Source organism: Manduca sexta, chromosome 28, assembly GCF_014839805.1.
Source record: "Manduca sexta isolate Smith_Timp_Sample1 chromosome 28, JHU_Msex_v1.0, whole genome shotgun sequence".
In the NCBI taxonomy this organism is placed as follows: domain Eukaryota; kingdom Metazoa; phylum Arthropoda; class Insecta; order Lepidoptera; family Sphingidae; genus Manduca; species Manduca sexta.
Window position 1 is genome coordinate 15,916,595 of NC_051142.1, and position 17,744 is coordinate 15,934,338.

At 39.7% G+C, this 17,744-nt stretch overlaps 1 protein-coding gene across 5 annotated transcripts in view; it reads right to left on the reverse strand.

Moving 5' to 3' along the window:
* The window catches only part of LOC115456246 (transcription factor BCFI), a 40,053-nt gene that overhangs the window by 11,907 nt on the left and 10,402 nt on the right, over positions 1 to 17,744 (reverse strand). For 2 of the 5 annotated variants that reach the window (XM_030185231.2, XM_030185230.2), the window contains exons 1-2: positions 10,772 to 10,988; positions 9,588 to 9,954 (exon numbers count right to left, since the gene is read on the reverse strand). In XM_030185231.2, coding sequence (XP_030041091.1) covers positions 9,588 to 9,954; positions 10,772 to 10,865 — 461 coding nt within the window. In that variant the 5' untranslated portion in view covers positions 10,866 to 10,988. Of the gene's footprint in view, positions 1 to 9,587; positions 9,955 to 10,771; positions 10,989 to 17,744 lie in introns of those variants that run through there. The other 3 variants (XM_030185234.2, XM_030185233.2, XM_030185232.2) reach the window with 2 other exon arrangements.

Below are 17,744 nucleotides of genomic sequence, written 5' to 3' on the forward strand. Positions count from 1 at the left end.
AATAACGTTTGTGTTCATTAAAACCATGCAAACTAATTAAGATAGCAAAATTTGTTTCCGATCATAGTTATAGTTGGCAAATATGTGTTAAATGCGTTTCTAAATTTAGTGAGATTAATTACTTTTAAAATTAAATAGAAAGAAGAAATTTGGTACGTTTTTTGTAGAGCTGCTCCGTGAACATAATAGTGTGTTCGGAAGAGGGTTAAGTCGGATAGATGCACCATTGACAGATATGTGATGTCGGTAGGTCACGGAACTAATGAGGCGCCATGTCGGCGTGGACTAAAAAACTTAGGATAATGTCCTCAGAGAGTGCGATGCGCCACGAACAGAGCTTTTTATGGCTAGCTTGATGATTTGACTGAACTCAATGGTAAACCATCGTCCACATGGAGATACGTTGCGCGTAGCGGCCTGTTTTACAGCGCGTTCGTCGGCTACTTCCACGACTCAACTCATTAGGATGGAACTCTATGAAAAAATGTGCCGTAGTGGCCACCATCCAACACCAAAATTAACATTGGGCAAACTCCCAACATCAGACCAGCACACCGCGTCACAAAAGCAGGCGTTAAGCAACAGCTCTGCGCTATCTCCGCTGATGTAACATGTGTGAAGTAACCGCGAGATAACGGCCGCACGCGCCGACGTGCGCTACGTGCCACATGCTGCCGCGGTGTTGCGCGACACCGTTGCTGCGCCCGCGCAGGTACCGCACGCTAAGTGGAGCGCGGTGAGGCTAATGGCTCGGAACGTCTCGGAAGTAGGCGCGCGTTATCGGGCACCTCTCCCGCCGCGCACCGCAACCGCCCGAGGCGCCCTCGACCCGATTGCATTCATTATGAGCGCGGTGACGTCGCGCGGCTACCGACGGTGACTACTGAACGCCAAGCATTTAGTGGAACTCGACCGATAAGAATCTCAAATGGACGTTTGCGTTAAGCCTCCATCAGCGGTCAGCGCGTCAGCACTAAGTGCGGCCCGCATGCGCCAGCCGCGAGTCGCGAGCACACGTGCGTGCGGAGCCGGTACCGCGCAAGCCCGCACGACCACCGGAACCACGACGCCTATACAAATAACTCATTTGAGGCACTTAAACCGACACTCGAAGTGCCACAAAAAATGTTTACGAATACGACCCGCTCTCAAAACGTGTAAAATGGCGCGTTAGTGCGTCAAACGCGACAAAAACACTCCACGACAGACACGCCACATTGACTTGCGACTCGCACTGTGACTCTGACTGTTGACAGTCATTGGTTTATGTTAAAACATCTCTAGAACGTAGTTCGGCAACCCTTACTCTGTGAACTCGCAAAGTTCACAATTCAATTACTGCAATCTCAAACATAGATTCATGCGATATATTTATAAATTTAAATATATAATATCAGCCCTGTATTATATACTTGCCCACTGCTGAGCACGGGCCTCCTCTACTACTGAGAGGGATTAGGCCTTAGTCCACCACGCTCGCCTAGTGCGGATTGGTAGACTTCACACACCTTCGATATTCCTATAGAGAACTTCTCAGATGTGCAGGTTTCTTCACGATGTTTTTCCATCACCGTTAAAGCGAACGATAAATTCACAAATAATACACACATGATTTTTAGAAAAGTCAGAGGTGTGTGCCCTTGGGATTTGAACCTGCGGACATATAAGTCTCATAAATTGAAAGTGTCCGATAAATTCTATGATATAACTACTCGTATATGGCAATAATATTAGCGAATCCTGTGTCATTCTACCACTGCCTACGGCTCACGAGAACAGACATGTTACACACTAAAACACGAATTATTCCGCGCGACACGCTGTTGTGTGTATTGTGCGAGCATGTGTGCGTGCTAACGGGATTTTCCTCATAATAATAGCTAGCTGTAAACAAAGTGGAACTCTGTCAGCAAAACTATATTACAGGATATAATATTGTAACGAATTTGTATTTTAAAATATAAGCATATTTTATTCAATGTCGTGCAATTAACAGCATATTAGTACAACACATTATTTTAAAGCCGACCAGACTGCATATATTCATTCATATACTTTTGTTATAGGTAGTGATTTTCCTGCGACATTAAATCAGGACAGTTTTGAGTCAAAACAAAATCAAGGACGCTTTATTTATATAAACAGACGCAGTTTAACAAAATACGATCACACACACACACACACACATTGGCCAGTAAGATTCATGAGTATGAGAAGTTGAGCAATAACAAGGCAACAACACATTTTTTGCACAAACTTCTATACATGCCATATCTCGTAATAATTTATCGCATTATTGCCATGTTATGATATCGTTAAAATCTGTGGCAACAACGAATTACGTGGCTATCTAAATAACAAGAAAATTCGAGGGAAGTCTGATCAGTAAGTGTAGTGTCTCTACTAATAGTGAAAGATCCGTATTACCCGATTCCTGTCGGCTTTCCTTTTGTAATATATGTAAGCCAACTATAAAAAAATATTATTAATAAATAAGTAGTTCATATTGGCATAATGGTTTATCTAATTATATTAAGTATTAGTACCTATATTTTATGCCAGCTTCATTTTCGGAAAATTTCACCCTTCGCCACTGATCTCTACATTTTAATTTACAAAGAAATTAATCTATCATGAAGTCACACTAGCTTGTCTTGACAATCAGCAAGTTGCTGAGAATTATGTAAATTTTATGAAATACAGATACATCACGTCCCTATCCCCGACGGGGTAGGCAGAGGTGCAGCCGTGGTACCCACTTTTCGCGTGTGTGCCGCCCAATAAAGGGTAAGCCTTGATAGACTTATATGTGTATCATATACCTGATATGGTGATCCATATCAAGTATAAATCCCAGGCTCCGAGCTGATACTGAGCAGAAAATAGTGATATATACCTATCTAATGAATTGTATGGTATCACCATATACTAAAAACGACATGAAAGTAAATTATGACGACACACAGTCAATAATTTTTCCAGATCCTGAAACACCGCCTTTTTATTTCGCCTTACATTTCGCAAATACATTATAATCTAGCATCGTGTCCATGATACAGTCAGCATTTTGTGGCTGAGAGTATCATGAACAAATTCGAAACTTCAAACTATTTCGACACATTGACTTCAAATGTAATATTTTTTTATTTATCTAAAATAAAGTAAACCCTTTGAGTTTATTTTAGTTCATAAAAAATATTGATGATAGCACCACAAAAGTTTAAAAGCGATTTGAATTTTTTAATTTGATCACCTACTTTTGTCGTTAACTGTACTCTTACTCTCCAATTTTCCTTTGTTTAAAGTCGCTTACAATTTAGCATTCCTAAGAGCCTGAGGTTGCGTTAGCGCTCTTCCGGCACAGCTCTCGCGGCGCCACAAAAAATGGTCGCCCGTGCAAATAGCCGATGGGTCTAACTCAGTATTTACCCATCCAATTCACACTGTTTGGGATCGTTTGCTTTGTCCTCGTAAATATATTAATCGCGGTCCTATTTGTATTGTCTGTGTGTTTTATTGTTTAGCGCGTGGTTAGCGCATGATTAACGTAAAGCGAAATTATGAAACGCATTTACGTAAACAATAGCGTGTTTGCGTGTACCCAATTAAAGTAATTGGCGAATGTAATGGTGATATTTGTATCCATATGGATAGCAACTATCACATATAAGGTTTATACCTCACCTTGTTGGGTCACAGTGGCTAAGGGTAAATTCTCCGAAAGGGATCCCGACACTACTTCTAGATACTAATAATATCCATCAATACTGTCAGGAAATGATTTTAATGATAATTAAGTTTTACATAAATTACGAAAGAGAAGCCGGTAGGAATCATTTGGACCTTACGCCACTAGTGGGTTATGTATGTCGCCTTTCGGGATTAATGGATTAGATGAACGATTATCAAGTTTTGAAGCATAATTAACTGATATCTACTCAATATATTCTTAATCTAGAGTAATTCGGTGATATAAAATAATTAACAGTGTCTGTGTATTTTGGCAGTATGGTATGAGCGGTAGAAGATCCAGAGTTAATTCTGTAGAAGCCGTCAATTACCAATCTGCTTTAAATATAAAAGTTATTATACTGAATTCTAAATTGTTTCATTTTTGAAATACAAAGAGCATTATACTAATTCCTACTTGTTAATTTACATATGCATTTGGCATTACGGCGAAAATAAACATCTAAGCTTGAGTGGCGGACGGTCCATATAACCCGATTCCTACCGGCTTCCCTTTATGTACAATTTATGTAGAATCTAATTACCATTAGAACAATTTGCAGACTGCACTCATGCAAATTAGTACCCATACCTATGTTGTTAGGTTCATTTCGGAAAATTTCACAATTCGCCACTGCTGAGCTTGTAATAAACTAAATAGAACTGGTTAGTAATTGTAGTAATTCGAAACTAAACTAATTAAAGTTTTATTTACCAATATACGTGTACTTAGTACGACGATTGAAGATAGGCGCCGGTCTATATGACAGGTTTCAGAAAATACATACATTTGGGAGGCGTAGCTCTTAAAACATTGGATATCAACTTTACGTAACCGAAACGCTTGTGTCATCATAATTTATAAAATTTTCATCATAATTTATCTTATAAAATATTCTATACGCCTAGTAATTTTGGTAAAACATCTTAATTTATAATGGTGCGCGGTATTTAGGTGAGTAAGGACTTTACAGCAACTCTATGTACAACTTCGCCGCGCTATTTTACAGAATTTCAATTTACATTGTAATATGTCGCGTTCAAACGTGCGATGTAACGTCTCGCGGGCACGTACGCGGCGCACACGCACACATCCGCAGCGCTGCCGCGGTTGAGTAACACGTAAACTCACACACACCACAGCGCGCTGATAACGCGCGGCGGAGGACAACCTTCGACCGCAGCCGATGCATATTTCGAAACAACATGAATCCTCCAAACGAATGTTCAACACCACGTTTTAATTAACTGTACGATATTTTTCGAACTGTCGAATTAATTCAAAACGCTTGGTTTTTCCTGGTATACTGGACTTCTTGAGGAATCCAATGTCGACTAATGAAAATGTTGTATATGCCTATTGTCAGAATAATGCTGGTTTATGTCACGTATCTGAACTTGGCCCACAGCTGAACCTTCAACTCAGAACGAGCCACTGTGGTTATTTGTATTACTTAGTTCGGTACACAATATATGCAGTGTCCTCATTTCTCTCACCATCAACCTTCCGCCATGATATGTCAAATTGTCTACGGGTCTTCCAATAAGTGTAAACAGTCATCATCGCACTTTGTGATAGAGTCCGAAACATGTCTCTACAATCCGAATCGCGCTTAAACTTTGCCTGCTTCTTAAATTCTTAAGCATTTCAAATTAACCTGATATGTTAATAGGTTACCGGAGCATATTAGGACTGAGTCCAGAGAAAGCAAGTTGATCAAATTATAAAAAATATATATTTGATACTCATGATATCTTGAATAATATTTACTTACTTATTATTATGTCTAAAGCGTGAAATTATTAATATATTAAGTTAGAGGCTCGTACGTGCGGACTAAATGCGTAAGTAGATTTGTAGCGCATTGCATTAGTATATATTTAAACTTAAATTCAGCATCTCATCATCATCAACCGTAGGATCTCCAGTACTGAACATGGGCTTCTCCCAAACATAAATGAATTGTACCTAATTAAATATATTCTGTTCTGTCACTACGCAGTCGTACGATAACGAACCGATGTGACTCTACAATCCACCCATATTGTCGTCCGACAAATAGTCACCTAATGGTGAAAGGAATACGCTGCTGTGTCCATATCTACAACAATGTTACCTCCACAAATGCGGAAGTGTTTACTACACGAGTCAGATCCAGCGTGTATGCAGACGATAATCGCCACGTGCTATGTCGCTCGACCTTTATCGGACCGATTGAGATATCGGCTTTGATACTAATATTATGAGGTAGAGTTTGTATGTAGGGTGTTATCGATAAAACTTCTCATTCAATTTTATAAATCTTTCATTCATATATAGGGTCGTTTTGACATTGCGTTGATAAATGAAAACACATACTCTTTTTCACATCCCGGTTAAAACTGTGCCATAAATCATTGAAGAATAACGAATATTTTCACCGAAAAATCTGGTGTTGCTATTCTAATTTATTGATAATTTTGTAGTGCAAATATGGTTCGCGTGAGTGTATTTTTAATTATAAGTGTCATGTTGCTGCTGCGACGAATTCGACGAGTAGGTATTAGTGGAATTAGGACGTGTAAAATCAGAATTAATTTAGATTATTATATTGTTTACACTTTTTTATGTTACATCTACGGTTCGAGTAACTTATTGAGAAGTGTTATTTTCATGATTGCACTTATGTAGTTTCGTTTAGTTACACAATGTAAAAATGACTGCACATATAAACCGTTTTAGTTGTCGGGAAGAGCCTTCAAGACGGCAGTAGTCGCTAATAAATATTTAATATATAAGTTCGTAATATCACGCGCTTATCTCCGCAGGGCTTAACAAGAGTGTAAATAGTAGTGGCGAAAAATGTTTTTTTTCAAAAGGTAACTTGATGCAAAAATAAATGCCGTAGTTGACATATCACGGCCAATTTAACAGAAAACAAAAATGAATACAAAAATAAATCTAAAAGGGAAGCCGGTAGGAATCGTAAGCCGATATGGTTGCTAAGCCACTGGTAACTGGTGTAACACTTCATCGAACTTATATCTGTCTGTATGTCATGGCGAACGAGAATACCCTTATATAGGGCACTCTTACCCGCATAACAAAACGCCAATTTTCTAGGATATTTTTTTTACAACCAGAGCATCGAATCCAGAATCGGCCAATGCCATTGATGCGATATCACCATCAATTTATCGGACAATATAGGTACAGTTAGCAGTGGCGAAGGAACCATATAACCGGATTTCTACCGGCTTCACTTTACGTAGAATCTAATTATCATTAGAAGAATTTGCAAACCCCATTTATGCATATTAGTAGCTGTACCTATATCGCTCTTAATAAAATAATGACCAATTTCAAAATTGATAATTTATGGTAGTCGTCGGAAAACTAATTTTTGTTTGCTACCTTTTTTTAAAGTTGCTATAAAATTGAGCTTATTGAAGATAGGTAAAAAATTAAACCTATAGCATGAAAAAAAGGGAAGAAGCTAAAGGATCGCAAACAGAAATTGGTTGTTTGAAGATTCCCACAAATTGGCAATTTTGGAATGGGTCATTACTTTATTAAGAGTGCGATATTGTGTCGGATTCCCATTTGGAAAATTTCACCGGCACTGACAGTCGGCAAAACTTCAAATTGCCTTCTCGTTAAGCTTATTGAATGGTTTTCTTTTTAAATTATGGAGGCAAAGTAAATAACTTTTATCTATTTTTGTGAATAATAACAAACTTTTAGTAAGAACAACAAAGTGTTTAAGCAATTTGACGTTTACAAATGTACTTATGTGGCTGATTGTAGCTAATGCCATAGATTTATCCATTACCTACCCATTATGTCATAAGATAAGGATTAGGTAAACTGGTTTAGGCATTAAAAATTAGCTTGAAAAAATTTAAATAAAATTTAATATACATAGGTATTTTTACTCATATTTTAATAGTTCTTGGAATATTAGGTTTGTCCGCCAAGAGCCGGGATTTTCCCATCCATTTTTGGTTCATGCTGTCCGTATGACTTAGGTATAACATTAAATAAAACTTAAAGAAATACAATAGGTAGATTCTGTTCCATTAACTCAGACCACATTTATTTTCAGATAAGATTTTTTCTCGGAGATTCGAACCCATAATCTATAATTTAATAAGTGATTCATTATCCGCTATGCCATGGAGTACAAGTCTATTAGAGCACATCACAACTATTATCATTTTCATTAACTAAGTTTGATATACAGTAAGAAAAACAACTCCTAGTGTAAATTAATATGTAAATATATGGTTGAATTCCTTTATATATCGACAAATACATGTCTAATAAAAGTTGAAACCACGCTGTAAATGTATCTTTTAATTAATTAAGTTCAAATAAAAAATTACTATTTTCGCTTTGTTTTCGCTTATTCGCAGGGAAAGTGATTACGTATGTATGTATTTTTCTGATGGTGGGATATATTTTATATCCGCCTGGATAGCGACCGAAATACACAAGTGTTAAAACCCACCATAGTGGCCCAAGTAGGCCTGTTTATATCCGGTTCCAACAGGCCGGCATAATTGTAACGACTGTCTAGGGGTAATCTCGTCAGTCGACATGCTACTGGATCCCACTCCACTTACCATCAGGTGCAGAGGCGTAACTATTCCGCGTCCGTACAAAAAAATGTGATAGGTGAAATTACTTTTTGTCGCTCTAAACTTTCATCTTTGTATACCCTGTTGTTATGAAGCCCTCAAAATATGCTTTTGTTATGAGAGTATGATTAGAATATATCTGCCTATCAACTCCCCTGTGAACTTCGTATACGCTTTGACATCGTTTTAGAATAATGAAGGTAAACAATTATTATGAAATTTTAGAACTGCTCTGTGAATTTAGAAGACTATTTTTAGACGTTGAATTTTGTCGTAAATTTTTGGTTGTTTTATATATTTTCAAATAATTTTTGTTACAACTAAATATATATTTAAATGTATATGTACCAAATTTTATTAGAAAATAAACAAATAGTTGATAGAATGTACTGAATATAAATATTTTGCAAACCATAGAAGTAGACCTACAGTAGCGAAGATTTATGAATTCTACACAAATACAAAACAGTATTGCAGACTTCTATTTACGAAGTAATTTTTAACGTTCGACATTCCTGAAGTTGCGCAACAGCGTGTTACTTTGCCAAATTAACGTTAAATAAAAAAAATGTCCCAATATAAAATGTACGAAATTACGGCGAGTGACATTACCTTTATTATTATTCTCAACAAGATAATAAAATTGTAATTATGTTTAAATAAATATTCGACTTTCTTTTACAACGAATATTTTTCATTACATACAATAATAAGATTGTACTGGTCAATGACCTGATGTATAGGACAAGACAATAATACCTACACAAGGTACGTAACAAAGGCTCATAATTCAAAAGAATATTTAAATGACTGTTCATTTAAACGGTCGTAACTGCACTATGTTAATATGCGGTGCAGTAACCACGAAATAAATCAGACTAATCTCTATTCGATAACTTGTGACGATGTCGCGTCGTCACAGATTGCTAGTGAGTATTGATGACGCGCGCCACGCGTGTCTGTGGCGCGGGTGTCGCGTGATGTCTCAGAGCATATTCGTGTGGATGTAACATTAGCGGTAGGCAAGCAAAAACATTGTCTCGTAGGTAAGTACTAACAATGTAACCTCCGTATTTCCCAATTTATTACTTTATTTTTTTAGCAATTAACTTAAATGACAATAGGTACTTATACCTATCGCAAAAGTAGACCACAGGTCCACAACTCATTTTTGGTTGGTTAAGTGGTAAGGCGATGTGACAGTGGTGAAAACTATGTGGTAAGTGGTAAGTACTCACGTGTCGACGTGGTGGTGTTCGTGCGAGTAGGGCGGTGGCGCGGAGTACTGGTCGTAGTGCACCTGGCGGTAGTCGTCGCGACGTTCCGGCGAGGGGCTGGGCTCGGGGCTGCGCCCGCGCAGGTACACGCCGTCCGTGGAGGCGGCGCACGGCGTGCCCGGTGTACCAGACGACTTGAACAGCGACTCCTCTAGGTGCGCGTAGGTCTGCATGTCGCGGGCGTGTGCCGCGTGCGCCGCCGGCCGCAGCTCCTGGTAGCTGCGCGGGTGCGACGGCGACAGCCCGCCCCCGGGGGCGTAGCCGTACGGCAGGGGGGGCGGGCTCTCCGCCTCGCCGCCGCCCGCCGCGCCGCACTCCGCCTCGCCCTCTGCGCACACGCACACATGTAAACTGAGGTGCCGCTGCCAATAAGCGCGCGGCGGGGCAGCGGGTCGGCGCGGGCCGGGAGAGCCGGTCCCCGCTCGCGCGCCCGCCGTGCCGCGCGCATCTTCTACTGTATTCACAGCCGCCCGATGATGCCCCGCATTAACAAATACCAGCATCGGGAGCAACAATAATTAAATTAAATAATACCTATACCTTAGTACATCAAACACACTGTAACGGCATCTTATGAGTCGTTGCTCGACGAAACAACAATTAGAGAGCTAATGAGTGATCAGACGAGCCCTCATTAAACAGGAAAACAGTACCGTTAACGATGTTTGCCAATTAATAAAGTGACAAACAGACTAACCGCCGACCGCTGACCGACGCTAAAAATACTTTATAGCGGTCTCACAACGCATTACCAACACAGAAACAAGAACAGTGTTTTTGAACATTAAACAGTGACTTAATACTTAATTAATGTTTAGTTACCGCTATGTCGCATTTACCTATAGCACTGGTTTGTATGTACAAAGATTTGTGTTGTCTGTACTCTGTAGGATATTATGAAATAATCTAAAAGATTAAAAAGTATTTTATATATTAAAGGCGGGCAAGTATTATGTCACAAGGTCACACAACCCTTTAGTGCTTACTACAGTAAACAATCCAAAAGGTAAAAGTAAATAAACGAGATGATCGCACGACGATTCAAAATCAAAACAATGAGCGTCCTGCCATCGACATATCGTGAATGAGTCACGCGTGGCGCGGATGTGTCCGTGTTCACCACTTCCGAGCCACACACCAGTTACCTTTCAAACAATTATTGTTGACTTCTGCGAATATTGCTTCCAACTCGAGCGCGTCCGCCTTGTGCCAGACGGCGGGCCATGCTTCGTGCAACATGATGCTGCTCACTGTCACTGTCTCGCGTCGGTCTCCTGCAGTCAACGGACATGCACCTCACACGTGTACACGGTGCGCACGCGCTGCGCTCACTGGCGCTGCCCGTGAGCACCAGTGCCGCTTCCGCCCCTCCCCGCCGCGCCGCGCGCCATCGCCCCCGCCCCTTGCCCGACGTGCCCTATCCCGATTGAGGCTGGGAGGGTCCGGCCGCGCTGCACCCCCGGTAGCGCAGGACACGGGAGCAAGGCGGCGCTCCTATTGATTGCAGCATGATCGTGTGATACAAGATCCCTTTTATGAGACCCTTGACTCCAGACCAAAACATAAACAGTAAGCACTCGGCCAGGTGAACGCGCAGGCGCAGTCGGCACGTGTGCGCCCGTGCATTACTCACAGCGTACTCGTCTCATATCGCCATACGTGCACTCACTATCTACACACTGTTTATGCGTATCGTACCACCACTCCTAAACATAGAAATGTTTTCAATTCCGGTGTAGCATTGCAACCAAGAGCGATCTCTTCGAGACACAGGACCGAACCTCGGAAATTATGTGCCTTCGACGCGACTTGCTAGCTCAGGAAGGAAAGACGTGCTGGCCTGGTGAAGTTTGTTGACAGCAGCACAGGTCGGGTCCGAGACGCTGCACCGGCGCGGATCAGCTGATCGGTGGTACTCGACAGGCACCGGCGCTATCGCGGCCGGTGCGCGCCGCTCAAGATAAGCTATCGGCACGTGCGCGCGCGACCCCGCCTTATCTGCGCAACATCTCCCGACCTAGGGCACGCTGCAGACGGGCAGGCTCCGCCGCTGCGGTGTCGGCTTCCGCGACCCAATCTCTTATAGTTTTTGCATATCCCGCGCCTATAAACCTGTCTCTCGCGAACCATGTGCCCGCGTCCTCCAGGAACCAATAAATTTTATTGCATTTTTAAGGGCTGTAAATCGTGGCGCGATTGTTTTTCAGCGTTCCCAGTATTCACTCGCAGTTAGCGAGTGAAAAAACTGTTGTGACAAGCGTGCGGAGCGTGGGCGAGCGTGTGGCGCGGCACGGCGTCCCGCGGCGCGTCCTCGCGCGGTGATTTACAGCCGCGCGGAACGGCACCCGCTGGGACGTGTTTGTTTTTGCCCACAACTTGTTATGAGTACAACAAATTTTAATCATGGAAAAAATAAGTAAACAATCGGCGGAGACACGTGTCGGGTTTGCGGCGAGTGCGTTGTGGGAGCGCTGCGGGACAGCCACCAGTCGCCGGCTGGTACCGGCACCGACCTTCAGCACTTAGTTTCTTTGGAAATAGGTGAGTGTTCGCGTGATGTGAGAATGGAAACAATAAATTGTATTAGCTCCTAATACCGAATTCCAGCGGTCACTACAATAGCCGTTCTATTGTGCCACTAATGAGCAGTTCGCGGAAGGGTCGCACCCCGCCCGCCCCGCACCATGTACCCGTGCCCTCCCGCGCCACCGCGCCTCATCCTGTACATGACACACAATGCTCACATTTTTTTCGAGCATAACATAACATAGATAATGCTATGCCTCGATCTGCGTAATGTCGACAAATGCTCAGGTCACGTTGGGTCTATGGTCTCCATAAATGGTTGGATATCGCGCGAAATGTTTATAACACAAACAATATACAAATAATTATATATTAGATATGGCACAATGAAATCTACTCGGAGTCATAGTCACGCACCAGGAAGTGTCTTTATACTAACAAGCGATTTCTTGTTCCAAAGCGATGTTTTCATTGAATTTCCTATGTTTAATTTTGCACATTATTCAATACATAACAAGAAAAAGTATAAATAAGACGCCTTATTGTGAAAACTACATAGAATTGGTTAAAAATTAGGCAGTAATTCATATTTCACATATTATAATGTTCAAGTGTGCGGGTAATGGGGATATCGCTTCATCTTACTCTTCCGCACGCATAATATTTTACAATGACGTCACGTGCGCGTATTTTGTCTCTTATCTTTTATGACACATACCCCTTCTACCGAAAAAGGCTTGCTGATTTGTTTTTACCAGGTTTAAATCAATCTGTGTTAGAATCTTTATGAGGTACCTACATATTTGATAAAGGCAAAGAACAAACATGACTCAAATACTTTATTACAGCAGTACCCATAGTAAGTATAGAGACTATAAACTACGCGCATGACTATTCGTAGGTTGAAACACTATAAAGCACTAGATCTAGTATAGTCTCTTCGATTAAGTCACGTAGGTCCAGGACTCCATTCATTAACACTAGTGCATTACATATTTGAATTTAAGTATTGTTTTTTATCGCACGTTTAAATTAGTAATAGCTTTGAGTACATTTTCGCTATTAAAGTGATGTTATTGTTTATCAGCGAAAACTGATGCCTTGATTGCAATTTACACCTCTGCCTACCCCGTCGGGTCAAAGATATAATGAGTGTTTGTTTTTTGTTTATTGTTCGGCGATGTTGTTAATATACAGAAGGCAGTAACCTATTTTTTTTATTGCCTTAGTAGGTAAACGAGCAAGCGGTCTGAATGATGGTAAGCAGCATCCGCTGCTCATGGACTAAAATCATGCTAGAAGCACAGCCAAGCCGTTGTTTACCGTCCTATTCGGTTGTACAGCAAATGAAAGTTCTATAATCAAAATAAATATATTTACCTAAACTAAGTGTTGCTCGCGGCTCGACCCGCGTGAATAACATTTACCGAAATAAAAACCTAAATTTGTGTTTTCTTCCGGAAAATAGTAATGTTAGGTTAATCCGATATACATATCCCAAACTTTCATAAAAATACCTACAAATATCTCTGCAATTACTTCTAAAAATATCCAAATATCTCCGCAAACTTTCACATAAGATTGTTACACCTAAGCGTGCGTATGCGCAGTAATAATACTAGCAGGATTAGCGAGTCAGTGCCTAGTGCTTAAGCTTCTAGGAAATGGGCACCTGTGCTGTAGTAAGTACACACGCGCATTAAGGTCTTAGCCATAAATATTTTTCATTATTAACGTAATGGATGTTTTGTTTCTTTGAAAATTAACAATTCTATTTTCCGATGTGAGTTTTAATAGAAATTCCTACTAGCTGAATTTCGGCCACGCATTCTAATATTAACAAAGGTCAGCTAAGTACACAGGAAATATTATAATGTACAAGTGTGGGCGCAATACACAGGTGAACTCTCTGTTCCTTCACTCTTATAGTCCGATGAGACGGTAATCCGACATGACCGGAGAGAAATCAGGCGCTGGACTAACGGATTTATGCTTTCCGAGGCACGGAGGTATCACACCAACAACTCCCTGACCGCGAGCTACGACTGATTAATTTTTAAGATGGACAAACGCAGTCACAATTATTTTGGTCCGACCCGGAATTCGAACACGGGTCCTCAACGCGGTAGCCGTTGCCATATCGCGAACGTATTACAACTATGCCAGCGAGGCAATAAAATTTACCACTCGACGTGTTAATTAATTAAGGAACTTTAGTCCGAGGATTTCATAATGTAAGCGCCGTTTTGGGTATCAAAAATAACTAAATCTAAAATATAGACTTTACCAGCGATATTATGGCTGAATTACTTTTTAGCTCTTACGTACGCTTTACAAAGAAAATCACAATCTTTACCTACCTCAGTGATCGATTCCTAATGAAAACTACACAATCATAATAGCCGATATTTAATGGGTACTGATTGTTAAGTAACAACTTTATTAAGACGCAAAAGTCCGGCTGCCAGACCTCAAGACTCTGTGAGCTTATTCTGCTTAGATCGGATCGATATCGAACGTTATAACGTTGACTTTTCGAACGATCAGCATCTCAGTCCGCCCCGTGACCATGAAGGCTGCGAAGTCTTCGTTAAACATTAGGAAAAAATTAAAATAAAATATTACGTTAAAATCCAAATACTAGTTTATTTTCTAATCCCGTTAATACTACAAATGTGAATGTTCATATACCGAGATGTTTGTTAAATTTTAACGCAAAAACAATATATAGGTATTAATTGGAGGGTTATCCCTCCAAATAAAAATCCTCAATAAGTAAATAAATAAAATGTGTTCGTTTTTATATTATAGATGCCTAGTGATATTATGAGCCAAACGTTGCGGCGGGACTCAGGGAACAATATCGAAGTATTTTCAACCAGTCCGAGGTTCAAGAACAGAACCTGCAACCTACCGTTTTTCAGATGCAATGTCAATCAACTACATGTGAAGCAAGCAGATAGACTTAGTGTGCAGTATCTAGTATCTACTCTAGAATCTTTTCATACTCCTGTTGAGTAACTACTTATATTACTTATTATTTTTAATTATTTATCTCAAATATGCCTTCACCTCTGATGGAGTATAGGGTGTACTTGCAGAATGTGATCATACATGAAGATAATACGTGAAGAACATACGTTATAATTATATAGGACATAGAGAGTAGTTTTGTGTGCGGAAATGAACTTACGGCCTTACAAGTCGTCAGTGACGTTGGCTTCATGTGAATCATTGGTACTACCCCAGACTTGACAGGGCCTTTCATTCTACATATACCTAACAGTTCTAGAGCGTAACGCTACCACATTTTTTTTGGCAATCAGCAGCAGTTATTTACCATCTAGCTAAACACACCTACGCCCTTACAGCCGCTTCAAAGGAGGAAGTACAAAGAGCATGAGCATGGCCACTCGCTGGCACCTGTTTCCGCTGATAGCGAATGCGCAGGCGCAGCGCGGCGCGGTGAGTAAGGATCCCGGCATGCACCTACTCCACAACCTTATCACTACCGAAATATGTCGCATTGTAAAGTGACGTGCCGTTTGCCATTTAAAACAATAAAGGAAAGAAAGGCAACCTTTTTAGAATATAGTTAAAGTTATTGCACATTTTTAAACTGTTTTATTTTTTACCCGTTAATTGTTCATTGACTACAGATAATACTCAGAAAAAATATTTTTTTTTTCTTTAGTCAGACATTCGATAAAGATAATATAAACAAATGAAGTGTCTAATCATAAAATTTAATAAGCATTATTTATTTTTTATCGACCAAAAAAAACAGAGGAAGTTCTCAATTCTACACATATTTTTTTATGTTAGACCACGAATACCTTTTTACAGCGTAGACCAATTTAGACAATCCTTTTTAATTTAAATGAATGGTTTTTAATCTGATAGTATGACTTCTCAATAACAATAGCGTAAAATTATACAAAATTTTGTTTAGAAATCCTTAAACAGTGTACTATGTTTATCTCCCGGAGACATATAATATTTTCAACTGCCTCGGTGGCGTAGTTGTATTGCATGTCCGGTACAATAGCACTCTGAGGTCCTGGGTTCGAATCCCGGGTCGGGCAAAGTGATATTTGGGTTTTTCTGCTTAGTATCAGCCCGGAGTCTGGAATTAGTGTCCGATATGGCGATAGGCTCGCCCCCTATCACATCATGGGACGGAACATACTTGGCGAAAAGTGGGTGCCCTAGTTGCGCCCTTCGGGGATAAATGCGTGATGTTATGTATGTATGTATGTAATATTTTCAAACCATTACATAATATAAATAATTGCAAATTATTGTTAGGCGGCAGATACAGACGCATAATTATGGTCACTAGAAAGTTGATATCATTTATAGGTAAGTAAATACGTTTTCAAAGGTGTAGAAACAAAATATTTTAAAAGTGCAGAAACAGTATCCTCAAAATTGTGAGAACAAAATTAAAATGTTTTTAACTTATTATATACCGTGAACATAATATAATATTCCAACCAAATTTCCCAATTATACCATTCTCTATGTTAAATCACCTTTTTATATTGGTTATATGCTATGAAAGTATATATGAGCAGTCGCCATCCGACGGCAACACCAATTCACGTCTCCATTACCGACGGCTTGTGACTCTAGAATATATAGTCACAAGTACAATATTATCTATCAGTGCCGAAGCGTCCATACAAGCTGATTCCTACCAGATTCCCTTTTAGGTTTATTTAACTTTGTCTTAGTTTCGTTTTCTGTCAAAATTGCCGCGATAGGTTACCTAAGCAAATTTTTTTTGCCTCGGGTTACCTTTTGAAAAATGTAACTATACTAGCATATAAAGCTGAACAGTTAGTTGGTTTTGAACACGCTAATATCAGAATCAAACTTAAAAAAAAAACTTTTTCACTAATAGAAATTACAAAATTTTATCCCGGGAAAAGTTAAAGCGGGACTTATCCCGGAAAAGCTTTTTCACGTAAAAAAACCGCGAGCAAAAGCTAGTGTAATATACGAGTGAGTGTAGAAATGTTTGACTTTGAATTAATACTGGATAATTGTAAACAAAATTATATCGGATAAATATTTTGTAACGACATTTTATTATAATTAATGCCTGTGTCACATAAACGTGTAAGCCGACCAAATACAAAAGTCACACTCAAATAAATGATAATAAAATAAGTGTCTGTTATCTACATTGGCTGTTTAACACGGTAACTATAAAAATAAAATTTACTTTTTTGTTAAATAGATCCTTAATATTTTTAATATGGAATCAGTCAAAATGACAATTTAATCATCCGATGAAAGTATTCCTAATTGATAAAATAGTGTTAATCATATATTTTTTTTTTGATGATACAAGATAACAATATTCTACAGGGATTGTCTATCTCTCACTTTAAAACTGTTTATGAATGCCTAATACTGTTTGCAGAATTACGTCCAGGGATAACGTGGTACAGCAGCATCAAGCTGAATAAGAGGTGACGATGCTGGCATTTGTTTTTTTTACTTTTGCCCCAATGCTTTCTTTTACTTACCCATGTTGTATATAATTTCAAGTGCTAGTACTTAGTCCTACTACTACTACCTTTT